Source organism: Scyliorhinus canicula, chromosome 11, assembly GCF_902713615.1.
Source record: "Scyliorhinus canicula chromosome 11, sScyCan1.1, whole genome shotgun sequence".
In the NCBI taxonomy this organism is placed as follows: domain Eukaryota; kingdom Metazoa; phylum Chordata; class Chondrichthyes; order Carcharhiniformes; family Scyliorhinidae; genus Scyliorhinus; species Scyliorhinus canicula.
The window spans coordinates 85,009,758-85,027,615 of record NC_052156.1 but is presented as its reverse complement, the minus strand read 5'-3'; the positions used below and the strand labels follow the sequence as shown (position 1 = coordinate 85,027,615).

The window sequence follows — 17,858 nt, the reverse complement described above, 5'->3', positions numbered from 1 at the left end:
GTGTGAGAGAGCGGGCGTGGGGGGGGGTGGGTGAGAGAGCGTGATGTGGGTTGGTGTGAGAGAGCGGGATGTGGGGGGGGTGAGAGAGCGGGATGTGGGTGGGTGTGAGAGAGCGGCGTGGGGGGGTGAGAGAGCGGGATGTGGGTGGGTGTGAGAGAGCGGCCGTGGGGGGGTGTGAGAGAGCGGGATGTGGGTGGGTGTTGGAGAGCGGGTTGGGGGGGTGTGAGAGAGCGGGATGTGGGGGGGTGTGAGAGAGCGGGCGGGGGGTGGGAGAGCGGGATGGGGTGGGTGTGAGAGAGCGGGCGTGGGGGGGGGTGAGAGAGCGGGGCTGTTGGGGGTGTGAGAGAGCGGGGGTGGGGGGGGTGTGAGAGAGCGGGCTGTCGGTGGGTGTGAGAGAGCGGGCGTGGGGGGGGTGAGAGAGCGGGATGTGGGTGGGTGTGAGAGAGCGGCCGTGGGGGGTGTGAGAGAGCGGGATGTGGGTGGGTGTTGGAGAGCGGGTTGGGGGCCGTAATGAGTGTGCCTGAAGGCTCTCATTCACCTTTTCCCCCTTCAAACCAGCACATATCCAATGACGTAGTGGGTGATGGTAAGTGAGTGTTCACCCTGAGACTGGGAGCCAGATATACACTATGACCCTGGCACTCTCATTGTGATTATTTTTTTTTAATGATCTTTTTATTGTTTTGACATTGCTTTCTTGTTGCTCAGCAAGTTGTTTCTTTGTTTCATGCCTCAACTTTATTTTGAAATTCATGTTCAATGTTGTGCCAAACCTGATCTTTCCAAAATGTGTTTGTTGGCCCCTTGAGGGACAAAAATATGTGAATGTGCTCCCCCCCCCCCCCCCCCCCCCCCCCCCCCCCCCCGGCATAAATGTTGGGCAACCCTGAACGAGAGGGTCAACGTTTCCAACCCTGAAGCACCTAATTTCTATGATTAATGGTAAAGGAGCAGAAAAATACTTAGCGAGGAACAAACACCAACCCCCAGCCCTCCAAAACCCTTCGGCTTCTGATTGCCATTTTTTGATTTCTGCTGGAAATGTGTGAAAAGTGAACACAGGATTCGGCTTGATTAAGGGGCGGCACAGTGGTTAGCATTGCTGTCTCACAGAGCCAGGGACCGGGGTTCAAATTGGGTGATTGTCTGTGTGGAGTTTGTACATTCTCCCTGTATCTGTGTGGGTTTCCTCCGTTTCCACAGTCCAAAGATGTGCAGGTTAGGTGGATTGGCCGTGCTAAATTGCCCCTTAGTGTCCAAAAGATTTGGTGGGTTTATGGGGAGGGGGCATGGGCCTAGGTAGGTTGCTCTTTCAGGGGGTTGGTGCAGACTCAGTGGGCTGAATGGCCTCTCTCTGCACTCTAGGGCAGCTATGAATCTATAAGATTTCTGTCACAAATAGCTTATTGGGCTGCTTTCTTTGTGCGCACACACAAAAATTAGCCTTTTGGGTGAGGTACTGGAGGGTTGTCAGTATCTGTGAACCTGTTCCCCAGTAAGGTCCTTGAGAAGAGATGGGTAGTTACTTGGGGAAACAGAACAATTTGCAAGCTAAACAACATACCTGTGCCCACAGGCTGTGTGGGTATCCTCCGTTCTACTCCAATCACGGCTTGGCCATTTCTCCCGGGATGAAGAAGAGGATTCGAATGGGCCAGTATGAGTTTCCAAACCCAGAATGGTCAGACGTCTCCGAGGAAGGTAACTGGATACACAGAATGTGAAGCCCATTGTCTCCATATTGTATTACCTGTTTACTGTAGACCTGCTGGTGCTGAGTCGGGTTCATTCTAGCAGGTTTTCAATGTAATCTGTAACAAATGTTCTGTTCAATGTTTGTTCATGCTTTTTCCCATTTGAGTAATATTTGGCAAATTTGTCCTCATCAAAGCCATAATTTCTTGCCAGCGTTTGAGAGTCCACTTAATACATAATTCACTGAATATAAATGAGATCCATTAAGAACAAATAAAATGAACCAGCAGGTCCATATATAAAGACACTCCTCCATTAATATTTCACAGTTGGAGATATGGTAAAGTCATTTTCTATAATAATCCGACAGTCAATACTTTCTGTTAAGTGATTGCAGGATTCAGAGGCTATGTAGGAAGAGATTAATGACATCCAAGTACAAGTTAATTTCCTATTCATGTGAGTTTGATGCAGAATAAAACTCCATACAATACCCAGTGTCTGACATGGGCTGTACTCTAGAACCACAGAAAATATATGGCGCAGAAAGAGGCCATTCAGCCCATCATGTCTGTGCCAGTCTAAAAATAAAAACTGACCACCCATTCTAATCTCACCCGGTCCGTAGTCTTGGGGGTTACACCACTTCAAATGCAAATCCCAGGTCCTTTTTAAGTGCGTTTTGGGCCTCTACCTCCTCCACAACCCAGGCAGTGATGTACCTGTCCTGGGAGTGTTTGATGGGGACGTTGTAGAGGGAGCTTTACTCTGTATCTAACCCTGTGCTGTACCTGTCCTGGGTGTGTTTGGAGGGGACAGTGTAAAAGAAGTTTTACTCTGTATCTAAGCCCGCATTGTACCTGTCCTGGGAGTGTTTGGAGGGGACAGTGTAAAAGACCTTTTACTCTGTATCTAAGCCCGCATTGTACCTGTCCTGGGAGTGTTTGGAGGGGACAGTGTAGAAGGAGCTTTAACTCTTTAACTAACATTCTGCTGTACTTGTGATTGAATAGTTTGATGGGGACAGGGTAGAGGGAGGTTTACTCTTTATCTAACAACGTGTTCTTCCAGTTCTGAGAGTGTTTAATGGGGACAGTGTAGAGGGAGCTTTACTCTGTATCTAACCACGTGCTGTACCTGCCCTGGAAGTGTTTGATGGGGACAGTGTAGAGGGAGCTTTACTCTGTATCTAACCCCGTCCTGTACCTGTCCTGGGAGTGTTTGATGGGGACAGTGTAGAGGGAGCTTTACTCTGTATCTAACCACGTCTGTATCTGTCCTGGGAGTGTTTGATGGGGACAGTGTAGAGGGAGCTTTACTCTGTATCTAACCCCGTCCTGTACCTGTCCTGGGAGTGTTTGATGGGGACAGTGTAGAGGGAGCTTTACTCTGTATCTAACCACGTGCTGTATCTATCCTGGAAGTGTTTGAAGGGGACAGTCTGGAGAGAACACACAATGCAATATCTCGTTGAGCAAACCACTAGGTCAGTTTTTGAATGTTTAGTTCTTTTTTTCAATTAGAAGCAGGCAAAGTTTACCAAGTTACATGGTTCGTTGCCAATCTTGGTGAGTGCTGTGACGACAGTACAAAACGCCCCCTTTTTGGCCACTGTGCTAATATTGTCTGAATAAATCTGAATGGCAAACAATGAGAATTATGATTAAGCAGACAGTTGAAGTAGCCAGCTACTCTGTGCAAAACAACGTTCAGCTCTTGGCTGTACAATTAATTTATTCCAAGGTTCCAACGAATGTGATTAAGTTGGTGCAGTTTGGAATGGAAATGACCTGATCAAACATGGCTTCCTTCCAGTCTACAGCACACTTCTTCAGATTTAAAAATCACCAGTTAGGTTCCTCAATGGCAAATTGTCTTCAGTGTGAAACGGCACAGAACAAATCGGCAGTGCTTGTGTTCCTTACACCAGGGTAAGTCATCTGAGTCCCCCCCCCCCCCCATTTTAAGATTCAATTTCAAGCTGGCAAGGCCAGCATCTATTGCTCTTAGTTGCCCTGTTGTTGGTGCGCCCCCTTCAACACCTGGAAGCGCTTCGATACAAGTTGCTGAATCACTCCAGAGCACACTGGAGAGAAACCACATTGCTGTCACAGCCTTGGTAGGTTCCCTGACTGGAAGGACATCTGAATGATCTAGTTGTACTTCTCTGATAATCTTTGACAGCTTCATGATCACTTTTACTGCTCCCAGCATTTGTTTATTCACCGATGTTAAAAGTCACATTCCCATTCTCAAGTTGGCATGGTGGGATTTGAACGTCCGTTCTCTGGAGTATTTTTCCAGACCTCTGTATTACTGCTCCAGTAACTATCCAGAGATTAACACTGTGAAGTGTTATGTAGGAGCGCCTACAGTCTCTCAGCCTTCCTGAAACGTGATACTGGCTGCCCTCCGACCTCCATTCAGTCGCTGGAGTTTGGGAGTCGTGTTTGTCCTTCATGTTTTTGACGGTTTGAATTGGTGTATTGAGACAGCCACTTCTTGTTAAACTGTTAAATTTCCTTTCTGTGCAGCGAAAGACCTGATCCGAAAGGTGCTTAAGACCGATCCCACAGAGCGAATGACGATCACGGAGTTTATGAACAATCCCTGGATTAATGTAGGTCTCGGCAATCTCCAGCCTTTTGTTTTTGACATCACCAGTAAACCTTAATGGGGTTAATACCATACTCTGTGTTTTTTGCAGGAGATTATTTGAACTATTATTTGGTCTGCGCAACATCGAGGGCCGAAGGGCCTGTACTGCGCTATAATGTTCTATGTTCTCTGTAGAGTATGGTATTAATCCCATTAAACTGTACTGGTGTATCTGAGAGCAATAGAACTGTCCGATTAAAAAGGAGTGCGTGCAGTGTGTGGGTGCGCATGTGTGTGTGTGGGTGCGCGTGTGTATCCTTTTACTCTCTCAAGATATGACTATGCATTAGAGGTGGATACAGAAGAGAGACTGTAGCATGCTTGGAGCAGGACATGTATATTAAATGTTAAGTGTAGAAAATGCATTCCACTATCCACAGTTTTCCCCTGGCTTCTAAAGTTTTACTAGTCCAATTCAGGCTGGTCATTTTCCTGTGTCTGCCAGTGTAAGTTGAAAATTCCAGCAAGCTTTTAGACCAGGAGAGAGCGTCGGCAATGGAGGACCATGTCCGACACTGATCCTGTCCTCACCAGATGTCCTGTCCAGGTGCAATCAGGACCTGGTGCCCTGGCCAAGGTGTTCCTGCTTCCCAAACAGGTTTTAATAAATTAACGGTAATATTTGAGGGGAATGTTGCACAAAAAAAAAGTTTGTTCCAGAGCAACTTATGGAAAGGTCGTCCTTTGTACTTTCAGCAATCGATGGTGGTTCCTCAGACTCCACTGCATACAAGTCGAGTCCTCCAAGAAGAGAAAGATATGTGGGAGGAGGTGAAGGTTAGTGTGTTCCCATTCTTATATTATCAAACACAGCAACATGGAGTAGAATGAACAACAAATGTGTGCATTGTTATAAAGAGCATGGATAGGAAGAGAACGAATGATCCTGCATTTATATAGCACCGCTTGCCAAAGTTTCAAATCAATCATAACCCCTGAGGGTGTTGATAGTGGGGATCCAGCAATGGTAATGCCATTGAATCTCAAAGGGCAATGGTTAGATTCTCTCTTGTTGGAGATGGTCAGCGCCTGGCACTTGTATAGTGTGAATGTTACTTATTAATTGTCCAGATCTTGCTGCATTTGGACACGGACTCAGTTATCTGAGGAGTTGCGAATGGTGCTGAACATCATCATCGTCCCAGCTTCTGACCTTATGATGAAGGGAGGTCATTGACGAAGCAGCTGAAGATGGTTGGGCCTAGGGCACTACCATGATGTCTTGAAACTGAGATGATCAGCTTCCAACAACACCATCATCCTTTGAACTAAGTCTGTCTCCCTGTCCTGTCCCTATTGATTGTGGATCCTTCAGTTGACTGGGCCCCATTCTATAGAATTCCCTTCCATAAATCCCTCTGGCTCTCCATCTCATTCTTCTCCCGTAGAAACCTTCAGAAGGCTGATCTCTGACCACGTTTTTGGTCATTTTCTCAATGCATCCTCCTTTGGCATAACATAATTTTTATTCTTTATGAGACACCTTCTGACATTTTCAATTTAAAATGTGCTATATTTGTCCATTCTTGTTGTCAGTGGAATACGTGACTGTGCCCATCAACGAGCCCATTAGGTGCAACTCTTCTCTATGCTTGGTCCTTGAGTGGCTCAGGCGACCTGAAATGTGTCAACACTATCTGCTTCAATCCTTTTGGATCAGAAGCAGCTGACCTCAGTTTACTCTGTAGTGAAATAATGTCAATCTGAGATTTGAAACAGCACAGGCATGTAAAAAACATAGGGCGGAATTCTCCGCTCCCCACGCGGCCTGGGAGAATCGCGGGAGGGCCCCCCGACATTTTTTACGCCCTCCTGGCTCCCCCCGCGATTCTCACGGCCCCCCCCCCGGCTCGGAAAATTCTCCTAGCGGCCAGCCCTTCACGCCCGTTTCACGACGGCGGCAAACACACCTTGTCGCTGCCATCGTGAAACGGGCGCCAGAAGCCCGTTTGGAGCATCTAGGGGCCCGATTGGGACGGGAGCACCACGACTGTGCTCGGTAGGGGACAGGCCCGCGATTGGTGCCCACCGATCATCGGGCCAGTGTCCAAAACGGACGCACTCTTTCCCCTCCGCCGCCCGGCAAGATCAAGCTGCCACGTCTTGCCGGGCGGCTGAGGAGAAAGACGGCCACCGCGCATGCGCAGGTTCGTGCCGTCTGTGCGATGAAGTCATCCGAGCATGCGCGGGTTGGAACTGGCAAACCATGCATGCGCGGATGACTTCACAAATGCGCCGGAAGCGCGTCATTCACGGCGCGACGAGGTCGCTGCCGAGAAAGACGGAGGCCCGCTCCTCGCCCCCCGGGTGGGGGTGAATTAGGTGCGGGGGGCGGGCTCCGAGGCCGTCGTGAACCTCGGCCGAGTTCACGACGGCATTCACGAATTCGGCCCCCTGCGGAGAATTCCGCCCAGAGAACCATAGAATCCCTACAGTGCAGAAGGAATCCTTTTAACCCATGAGTCTGCACTGACCCTCCAAAAGAGCATCCAAACTAGGCCCAGTTCCTCATCCCCACAACCCTTCTTAACTTTCTTGGACACTAAGGGGCAATTTAGTGTGGCCAATCCACCTAATCTTTGAAGCATCCAGAGGAAACCCACACAGACACAGGGAGAATGTGTAAGCTCCAGAAACAGTCACCCAAGGCCGGAATTGAACCCAGGTCCCTGGCTGAATGAGGCAGCAGTGCTATCCTCTGTGCCGCTGTGCCATCCTAGTGTGAACTTCAGGCAGACAAACTTTAGAAACATGACAGTTGAGCTTAATTACATGTATTTGTGGGTTGAAGGGTCAATTGCCCTTTTACCTCCTCTTGCCTCACTGTTCAAGGCTCCAAATACTCCTTCTAGGGGAAGCAGTAATTTACTTGTGCTTCTTTCAATTTATTATAGTATATTTCCAACACACAGTGCAGTCTCCAGTCTCCTCAACATAGGGGAGACAAAGCACATAGGGGTGACGGCTTTGTGGAGCATCTCTGCTCGGTCCACAAGTATGAACCCGATTTTCCGGTTCCTGCCACTTTAATTTGCTACCTTGCTTTCATATTCACCGTTCCATCCTTGGCCTGCTGCAGGAAACTCAACACAAGCTTGAGGAACAACATTCTCCTCTTCCGATTAGGCACTCCGCAGCTTTCTGGACTTCAACCCTGTCCTCCATTTTGATGCTATTTTTTGCCATGTGCTGATTTGAGTCTTATTTTTTATGTTTTGGCTTTTGGACAGAACTGTTCATTATTTTGCTATCAACACTCACTCTGGATCCATGCTTTGTTACTTTATTATCACTATTACCACACCCTTTGCCTCTAGGTCTATGGCATCTTTGTCATTGAATTGCCCCTGTCCTCTCCCTCTCCCTCACTCCACCTTTTCCAACGTAGAACCCATCATATTTCTACCCTCGGGTTCTGAAGAAGAGTCATATTCAACATGAAACATTAACTCTCTCTACCTGTGCTGCCGGACCTGACTTTCCAGCACTTTTTGCTTTTATTTCAGATCTCCAGTATCGGCAGCATTAGTCTAAACTGGAGATTGTAGTCCATACAATTCCACCCCCCCTCCCTCCCACTCAAATTCCTCTTTCCAACCTGTACTCCGTTCCACCTCATGTATGCATCAAACATGCTCTGCATTGTGTATACATCAAACATGTTCTGAAATGTGTTGTTAATTCAATATCTGACAAGTAATTTGTTCTTAAGGGCAGCACGGTAGCATTGTGGATAGCACAATTTCTTCACAGCTCCAGGGTCCCAGGTTCGATTCCTGGCTTGGGTCACTGTCTGTGGGGAGTCTGCACATCCTCCCCGTGTGTGCGTGGGTTTCCTCCGGGTGCTCCGGTTTCCTCCCACAGTCCAAAGATGTGCAGGGTAGGTGGATTGGCCATGATAAATTGCCCTTAGTGTCCAAAATTGCCCTTAGTGTTGGGTGGGGTTACTGGATTATGGGGATAGGGTGGAGGTGTTGACCTCGGGTAGGGTGCTCTTTCCAAGAGCCGGTGCAGACTCGATGGGCTGAGTGGCCTCCTTCTGCACTGTAAATTCTATGATTAATCTAGGACAAAGGTTCGGCACAACATCGTGGGCCAAAGGGCCTGTTCTGTGCTGTATTTTTCTATGTTCTATGGGCAGCACGGTAGCATTGTGGTTAGAACAGATCCAGAGTCCCATGTTCGATTCCCGGCTTGGGTCACTGTCTGTGGAGTCTGCACGTTCTCCCCGTGTCTGCGTGGGTTTCCTCCGGGTGCTCCGGTTTCCTCCCACAAGTCCCGAAAGATGTGCGGGTTAGGTGGATTGGTCATGCTAAATTGTCCTTAGTGTCCAAAATTGCCCTTCGTGTTGGGTGGGGTTGCTGGGTGATGGGGATGGGGTGGAGTTGTGGGCTTGGGTAGGGTGCTCTTTCCAAGAGCCGGTGCGGACTCGATGGGCCGAATTGCCTCCTTCTGCACTGTAAATTCTATGATTCTAAGTCGTGAATGATAGAGATAGAGATAGAGAAATACAGCACAGAACAGGCCCTTCGGCCCACGATGTTGCGCCGAACTTTTGTCCTAGGTTAATCATAGAATTTTGGACAATTTTTCATGGCCAATCCACCCAACCTGCACATCTTTGGACTGTGGGAGGAAACCGGAGTACCCGGAGGAAACCCACGCAGTCACGGGGAGGATGTGCAGACTCCACACAGACAGTGACCCAAGTCGAAATCGAACTTGGGACCCTGGAGCTGTGAAGCAATTGTGCTTTCCACAATGCTACCGTGCTGCCCTTAAGAAGTTAACCTACACTCCATTATTCTACCCTAATCCAAGTACCTATCCAATAGCCGCTTGAAGGTCCCTAACTTTTCCGACTCAACTACTACCACAGTCAGTGCATTCCATGCCCCCACTACTCTCTGGGTAAAGAACCTACCTCTGACATCCCCTCTATATCTTCCACCATTTATCTTAAATTTATGTCCCCTTGTAATGGTGTGTTCCACCCGGGGAAAAAGTCTCTGACTGTCTACTCTATCTATTCCCCTGATCGTCTTATAAACCTCTATCAAGTCGCCCCTCATCCTTCTCCGTTCTAATGAGAAAAGGCCTAGCACCCTCAACCTTTCCTCGTAAGACCTACTCTCCATTCCAGGCAACATCCTGGTAAATCTCCTTTGCACCTTTTCCAAAGCTCCCACATGCTTCCTAAAATGAGGCGACCAGAACTGCACACAGTACTCCAAATTTGGCCTTACTAAGGTTTTGTACAGCTGCATCATCACCTCACGGCTCTCAACTTCAATCCCTCTGCTAATGAACGCTAGCACACCATAGGCCTTCTTCACAGCTCTATCCACTTGAGTGGCAACTTTCAAAGAACTATGAACATAGACCCCAAGATCTCTCTGCTCCTCCACATTGCCAAGAACCCTACCATTAACCCTGTATTCCGCATTCAGATTTGTCCTTCCAAAATGGACAACCTCACACTTGTCAGGGTTAAACTCCATCTGCCACTTCTCAGCCCAGCTCTGCATTCTATCTATGTCTCTTTGAAGCCGACAACAGCCCTCCTCACTATCCACAACTCCACCAATCTTCGTATCATCTGCAAATTTACTGACCCACCCTTCAACTCCCTCATCCAAGTCGTTAATGAAAATCACAAACAGCAGAGGACCCAGAACTGATCCCTGCGGTACGCCACTGATAACTGGGCTCCAGGCTGAATATTTGCCATCCACCACCACTCTCTGTCTTCTATCGGTTAGCCAGTTTGTTATCCAACTGGCCAAATTTCCCACTATCCCATGCCTCCTTACTTTCTGCATAAGCCTACCATGGGGAACCTTATCAAATGCCTTACTAAAATCCATGTACACTACATCCACTGCTTTACCTTCATCCACATGCTTGGTCACCTCCTCAAAGAATTCAATAAGACTTGTAAGGCAAGACCTACCCCTCACAAATCCGTGCTGACTATCCCTAATCAAGCAATGCCTTTCCAGATGCTCAGAAATCCTATCCCTCAGTACCCTTTCCATTACTTTGCCTACCACCGAAGTAAGACTAACTGGCCTGTAATTCCCAGGGTTATCCCTATTCCCTTTTTTGAACAGGGGCACGACATTCGCCACTCTCCAATCCTCTGGTACAACCCCTGTTGACAGCGAGGACGAAAAGATCATTGCCAACGGCTCTGCAATTTCATTTCTTGCTTCCCATAGAATCCTTGGATATATCCCGTCAGGCCCGGGGGACTTGTCTATCCTCAAGTTTTTCAAAACGCGCAACACATCTTCCTTCCTGACAAGTATCTCCTCAAGCTTATCAGTCTGCTTCACGCTGTCCTCTCCAACAATATGGCCCCTCTCGTTTGTAAATACTGAAGAAAAATACTTGTTCAAGACCTCTCCTATCTCTTCAGACTCAATACACAATCTCCCGCTACTGTCCTTAATCGGACCTACCCTCGCTCTAGTCATTCTCATATTTCTCACATATGTGTAAAAGGCCTTGGGGTTTTCCTTGATCCTACCCGCCAAAGATTTTTCATGCCCTCTCTTAGCTCTCCTAATCCCTTTCTTCAGTTCCCTCCTGGCTATCTTGTATCCCTCCAGCGCCCTGTCTGAACCTTGTTTCTTCAGCCTTACATAAGTCTCCTTCTTCCTCTTAACAAGACATTCAACCTCTCTTGTCAACCATGGTTCCCTCACTCGACCATCTCTTCCCTGCCTGACAGGGACATACATATCAAAGACACGCAGTACCTGTTCCTTGAACAAGTTCCACATTTCACTTGTGTCCTTCCCTGACAGCCTATGTTCCCAACTTCTGCACTTCAATTCTTGTCTGACAGCATTGTATTTACCCTTCCCCCAATTATAAACCTTGCCCTGTTGCTCGCACCTATCCCTCTCCATTACTAAAGTGAAAGTCACAGAATTGTGGTCACTACCTCCAAAATGCTCCCCCACTAACAAATCTATCACCTGCCCTGGTTCATTACCAAGTACTAAATCCAATATGGCCTCCCCTCTGGTCGGACAATCTACATACTGTGTTAGAAAAGCTTCCTGGACACACTGCACAAACACTACCCCATCCAAACTATTTGATCTAAAGAGTTTCCACTCAATGTTTGGGAAGTTGAAGTCGCCCATGACTACTACCCTGTGACTTCTGCACCTTTCCAAAATCTGTTTCCCAATCTGTTCCTCCACATCTCTGCTGTTATTGGGGGGCCTATAGAAAACTCCCAACAAGGTGACTGCTCCTTTCCTATTTCTAACTTCAACCCATATTACCTCAGTAGGCACATCCCCCTCGAACTGCCTTTCTGCAGCTGTTATACTATCTCTAATTAACAATGCCACCCCCCACCTCTTTTACCATCCTCCCTAATCTTGTTGAAACATCTATAACCAGGGACCTCCAACAACCATTTCTGCCCCTCTTCTATCCAAGTTTCTGTGATGGCCACCACATCGTAGTCCCAAGTACAGATCCATGCCTTAAGTTCACCCACCTTATTCCTGATGCTTCTTGCATTAAAGTATACACACTTCAACCCATCTCCTTGCCTGCAAGTACTCTCCTTTGTCATTGTTACCTTCCCCACTGCATCACTATGTGCTTTGGCGTCCTGACTATCTTCTACCTTAGTTGCTGGACTACAGATCCGGTTCCCATTCCCCTGCCAACTTAGTTTAAACCCTCCCGAAGAGTACTAGAAAACCTCCCCCCCAGGATATTGGTGCCCCTCTGGTTCAGATGCAACCCGTCCTGCTTGTACAGGTCCCACCTTCCCCAGAATGCGCTCCAATTATCCAAATACCTGAAGCCCTCCCTCCTACACCATTCCTGCAGCCACGTGTTCAACTGCACTCTCTCCCTATTCCTAGCCTCGCTATCACGTGGCACCGGCAACAAACCAGAGATGACAACTCTGTCTGTCCTGGCCTTTAACTTCCAGATGATGCTGAACAATTATCAGCGAACATCCCCACTTGTGACATAATCATAGAATCCCAACAGTGTAGAAGGAGGCCATTCGGCCCATTGAGTCTGCACCAATCCTCTGAAAGAGCACACTACCTAGGCCCACTTCCCCGCCCTAACTCCGTAACCCCACCTAACCTTTGGACACTAAGGGACAATTTAGCATGGCCAATCTGCCTAACCTGCACATCTTTGGACTCTGGGAGGAAACGGGAGAACCCGGAGGAAACCCACGTTGACGGGGAGAATGTGCAAACACCACACAGTCACCCAAGGTCGGAATTGGACCCGGGTCTCTGGTGCTGTGAGGTAGCAGTGCTTGCCAATGTGCCACTCTGATAGAAGGAAGGTCATTGAGGAAGCAGCTGAAGATGGTTGGGCCTAGGAGACTTCATTTAAAGTGCAGCGGGTTCCACATTCCTGTCACTCTGCATTAGATCAACACCAACTTGCATTCGTGCAGCACTGGTAACCCAGTTAACCAATCCAAGGTGCTTCACAGGAGTGTTCTGAAGCCAAATCACACAGCAGGTCACATGAGGAGATATTAAGACCGATGCAGTTTCTTAAGGAGCTTCTTAAAGGATGAAAGAGAGTTGGAGAGATTTGAGGAGGGAATTCCAGAGTTCAAGGTGTTGGCTGCCAACAGTGGAGTAATTAAAATCAGAGGGCAGCATTTTCCAGGATCTTTCAGTCCCACTGGCGAATCCCCCCCCTCATGGCACCGGAGGTTCCTTGGCAGCCGAGGGTGCGAACAATGGAACACCCATTGACCGTGGCGGGGCCAGAAGTACCTGGTGCCAACCCTCCACTGCTGCAAAACCCACCATGAAGAGGGAGCGGGGAGCGGACATAATCCCACCCAAGGATGCTCAAGAAGCCAGAAATGCAGTAATCCAGATGTCTTGGGAGGGTATAGGCTGGAGGAAATGGCAGAGGTAGAGAGGGGTAAGACTATGGAGAGCTTTGAAAACAACAGTGAGAATTTTAAAATTGAGGCACTGGGTAACAATGCACAGAAACATTAAGTGGAAGAAATGGCAAAGCTTGGAGGGAGAAGGGAAAGATGTTATATTTATAGAATCCCTACAGTGCAGAATGAGACCTTTCGACCCAGAAAGAGCACTGTACCTAGGCGCACACCCTCGCCCTATTGCATAACCCCATCTAACCTTTGGACACTAAGTAGCAATTTAGCATGGCTAATCCACCTAACCTGCCCATCTTTGGTCTCTGGGAGGAAACCGGAGCACCCGGAGGAAACCCACACAGACACGGGGAGAACGTGCAATCTCCACACAGTCACCCAAGGTTGGAACTGAACCGGGATCCCTAGCCCGGTGAGTCAGCAGTGCTAACCACTGTGCCACCGTGCTGCCCTGATTGATAGCTAGCACAGAAGAATCTTGAGAAGGATGTTTTGCAATACTTCACTCAAAAGGGTTGTGAATCTTTGAATTCTCTACCCCCTCCGGGCTGTTGATGTTCCAATTGTTGAATATATTTATGTCTGGGTAAGACAGATTTTTGGTTTTGTGGGGAAGCAAGGGATATGGGTGGTGGGCGGGAAACCGGATTTGAAGCCCAGTTCGTATTGAATGATGTAGCAGACGTGATGGGCAGCAGGCTCTAGACCTGTCTCTCTGTTTCTAACGGGGTTTCTCCAGAGATCAGCAGCTGATCCATTACTGATGTCCTTGCCTCCTGAAATAGATCCATCTAAAAATAAAAGCAAAATATTGCAGATGCTGGAAATCTGAAGTAAAAAGAGAAAATGCTGCAAAATCCCAACAATTGGCATCATCTGTTTTCATTTCAGATTTCCAACATCTCCCTTCACAGGTGGTGCCAGACCTATTGAGTTTATCTAAAAATAACCCCGCTTCGCAAAGTTTTTAAAAAAATAAATTGCGAGTACCCAATTATTTTTTCTCCATTTAAGGGGCAATTTAGCCTGGCCAATCCACCTAGCCTGCACATCTTTGGGCTGTGGGGGTGAAACCCACGCAGACACTGGGAGAATGTGCTAACTCCACACGGACAGTGACCTAGGGCCGGGATTCGAACCCGGGTCCTTAGCGCCACAGTCCCAGTGCTAACCACTGCGCCACATGCCGCCCTACCCGCTTCACAAAGTTTTAAAAAAAAAAATTAGAGTACTCAATTCATCTTTTACAATTAAGGGGCAATTTAGTGTGGCTAATCCACCTAGCCTGCACATCTTTGGGTTGTGGAGGTGAAACCCACGCAGACATGGGGAGAATGTGCACCCTCCTTAAGCCCATGCCTCCACCCTATCTCTGTAACTCAGTTACCCCACTTAACCTTTTTTGGACACTAAGGGCAATTTAGCATTGCCAATCCACCTAACCTGCACATCTTTGGACTGGGGGCGGAAACCAGAGTAGTCAGAGGAAATCCACGCAGACACGGAGAGAACATGCAGATGCCGTACAGACGGTGACCCAAGCAAGGAATTGAACCTGGAGCTGTGAAGCAACTGTGCTAGCCTCTGTGCTACCGTGCCGCCCACAGTTTCCTTCCGTGGTTTCCTTCCACAGTTCAAGATGTGCAGGTTCGATGGATTGGCCATGCTGAATTGTCCCTTAGTGTCCAAGGATATGCACGTTAAGGGGATAGAGTGGGGCAGTGGGCCTAGTTAGGATGCTCTTTCGGAGGGTCGGTGCCGAATCAATGGGCCCAAATTGCCGCCTCCTGCACTGTAGGGATTTTATGACTAAATAATTTCCTCCAGTTTCCTCCCACAAGTCCCGAAAGACGTGCTGTTAGGCGAATTGAACATTCTAAATTCTCCCTCCGTGTACCCGAACAGACGCCAGAGTGTGGCAAATAGGAGATTTTCACAGTAAATTCATTACAGTATTAATGTACACCTACTTGTGACAATAAAGATTATTATTATTATTAACATGCAATTCGATGCTGCGATGGTGGCGTGGTTAGGAGGCGAGTGTCAATGTTTCCCTAGATGAATAAATTAAGATGGACTTATCATCGTCTCTTTATTCACCCTATTGGTGACATGGGATTATCATTGAGGATGGTTAGCACCTTCGCTGAGGATGCCCCACCTTCTGCCCCCAGATCAGCTCCACAGAAACACTGTTCTATGACCTGGGACTGGGTCCACAGGCCAGTCAATACTCTGTCCACCGCTGCAGGGGCTCAACACATTGACAATTCAGCACTCTCACTCGGCGTTCACACAAGTACGAGCTGTGGTTGTTGTATCGACAAATCTGTTCGCCACCACCAGGGATGCTATGGGATCCAGCATAGGTAACAAAATTCAAGCCAGAACTGCAGTGACTATGGAGAAGGAGAAAGAGTAATGTTTCAGGACAATGATCTCATCGTCCTGGATATTCCTCACAATATTCTGACAAAGGTCTTCAGCCTGAAACTTACCCCCTCTGCTCCACAAGGTGCAGCCTGACCCGCTGAGTATTTCCAGCATTTGCTGCTCTAATTTCACATTTCCAGCATTTACAATATTTTGCGTTTGTTGTAAAGATAACGTTATGACACACATGCTGAATTCTACCTGGCCTGGAGAATATGTTCAAAAATATGGGCGGCACGGTAGCACAGTGGTTAGCATTGTGGCTTCACAGCACCAGGGTCCCAGGTTCGATTCCCTGCTGGGTCACTGTCTGTGTGGAGTCTGCACGTTCTCCCTGTGTCTGCGTGGATTTCCTCCGGGTGCTCTGGTTTCCTCCCACAGTCCAAAGATGTGCAGGTTAGGTGGATTGGCCATGCTAAATTGCCAATAGTGTCCAAAAAAGGTTAGGAGGAGTTATTGGGTTACGGCGATAGGGTGGAAGTGAGGGCTTAAGCATGTCAGTGCAGACTCGATGGGCCGAATAGCCTCCTTCTGCACTGTATCTATTCTAGGTAGTAACGGACCAGCACAAACCTCTAAGTAACTATTTTACACCAGTATTCACCCAATTATACAAACTCATTGTTAGTGTAAGACAATGTCATTTCAAACCATTTGTGTGACTTTCAACAAAAAAGTGGAATTGCCGCTGGTAAAACACACATTTTACAAAAGCCTCGGCATCAGAGACAGTTGTTTGCTGTAATGCTGTGTTCCACTCTCTGGTTTTAGGATGAAATGACAAGTGCACTTGCCACGATGCGTGTCGACTACGACCAGGTGAAGATTAAGGACTTGGACAAAACCAGTAACCCCCTCTTGAACAAGAGGCGAAAGAAACAGACCCCGTCAGCACCTTCCTCGTCTGCCATTTGCAGCAATCAATGAAGGGAGGACCTGACGGTGACAGGACTGGGGATGCTTTTTAAACACACAGGACACAGAAGGCGTCTAAAACTCCAGCACAGCCGGTTCAGCCTGAGCAAAGGCCGGAGGTTCTCAACACCAACAGAGGATGGTTTGTACTGTCATTGGCAACACGTCTGGGAAAGAGAATAGCGCTCACCTGTGCATAGGATTCCAAACCCCTTTTCCAAACTGCTGTGTTGCTCCTTTTGTTATGAAGTGTTTTATCCCGGTGTTTTAATTAAGCTGAAACTTTGCAATTGATGAAAGAATGACAAAAGAGAGAGGAGGTAAGCAATGATGTTATGTCAATGCTACATCCTCATTTGTGAGTGGTAAGTGTGCTGTAAACTGAATGCACATGTCACCCGTAGAACCTATGGGTCCGATATTTGAAATGCCATCTGTGATCAGTAGGTAACTTTTAAACAATAGAATTTGAAGCTAGCGCCTCCCTTTCACTGACTGTGCAGCAGGCTTGATGTGTCCTGGGGGAGTTGTGACAGAAACTCCAGTTACTGAACAACATGTCTATAAAGCAAACGAACAGTGAGGAAGCCCAGTGATGAATAGTCACAGGCAGCAGGTACCTTGAGGTAGTTGCCAGGAATGGAATCTCCACCCCAGCAAGAGCCTTCAGGAGAGGTGTGGGAGAAAAGGAATGGAACACTCAAGGTCAGAGTCAAAATCAAAGGTGTGGCTGAGGCCTATGGGTTTAACTGTCACAACAAAGTGTGACGATCCACGGTTTGCTAAGATACAAATGGATAGGAATGTGTGAATTGTTTTGAAAATGTTTAGCCATCGAGGTGAAACTATTTGCTAACTTGCAGGTAAGGCAAACTTTGTCAGATCGCACACAGGCAATGTTTTTTTTATTTGTAATTAAGATCGTCAGCCGATTGTCCTGAAAAGTCAGAGGTTTAGAAAAAGACAGTTGCATTTTTTTAAACCACCTTTTGTGACCTTCGGAGGCACCAAAGCATTGTTTCAGCCAGTGGAGTAGTTTTGAATTGTAGTCACTGTAAAACACGGCAGCCCATTCTCATCTCAAACCAGTTGCCCCATTCAGTGAGATTGTGGCTGACATTCGACCTAATTCCAGATATTTGCCTTGTGTCCCTCAATACCTCTGCTTCTCAAAAACCTACCGACCTCCGATTTAAAATTAAGAGTTGATCGAGCATCAATTACCAAGTTC

General features: G+C 47.7%; 1 protein-coding gene across 1 annotated transcript in view; it reads left to right on the top strand.

Annotated features, from left to right (window-relative positions):
* The window catches only part of LOC119973171 (MAP kinase-activated protein kinase 2-like), a 142,554-nt gene extending 124,950 nt beyond the window's left edge, over positions 1-17,604 (top strand). Inside the window, exons 7-10 of the mRNA XM_038810815.1 lie at positions 1,577-1,701; positions 4,230-4,315; positions 5,050-5,130; positions 16,484-17,604. Coding sequence (XP_038666743.1) covers positions 1,577-1,701; positions 4,230-4,315; positions 5,050-5,130; positions 16,484-16,639 — 448 coding nt within the window. The 3' untranslated portion in view covers positions 16,640-17,604. The remainder of the gene's footprint in view (positions 1-1,576; positions 1,702-4,229; positions 4,316-5,049; positions 5,131-16,483) is intronic.
* The last annotated feature ends 254 nt before the right edge of the window (positions 17,605-17,858 follow it).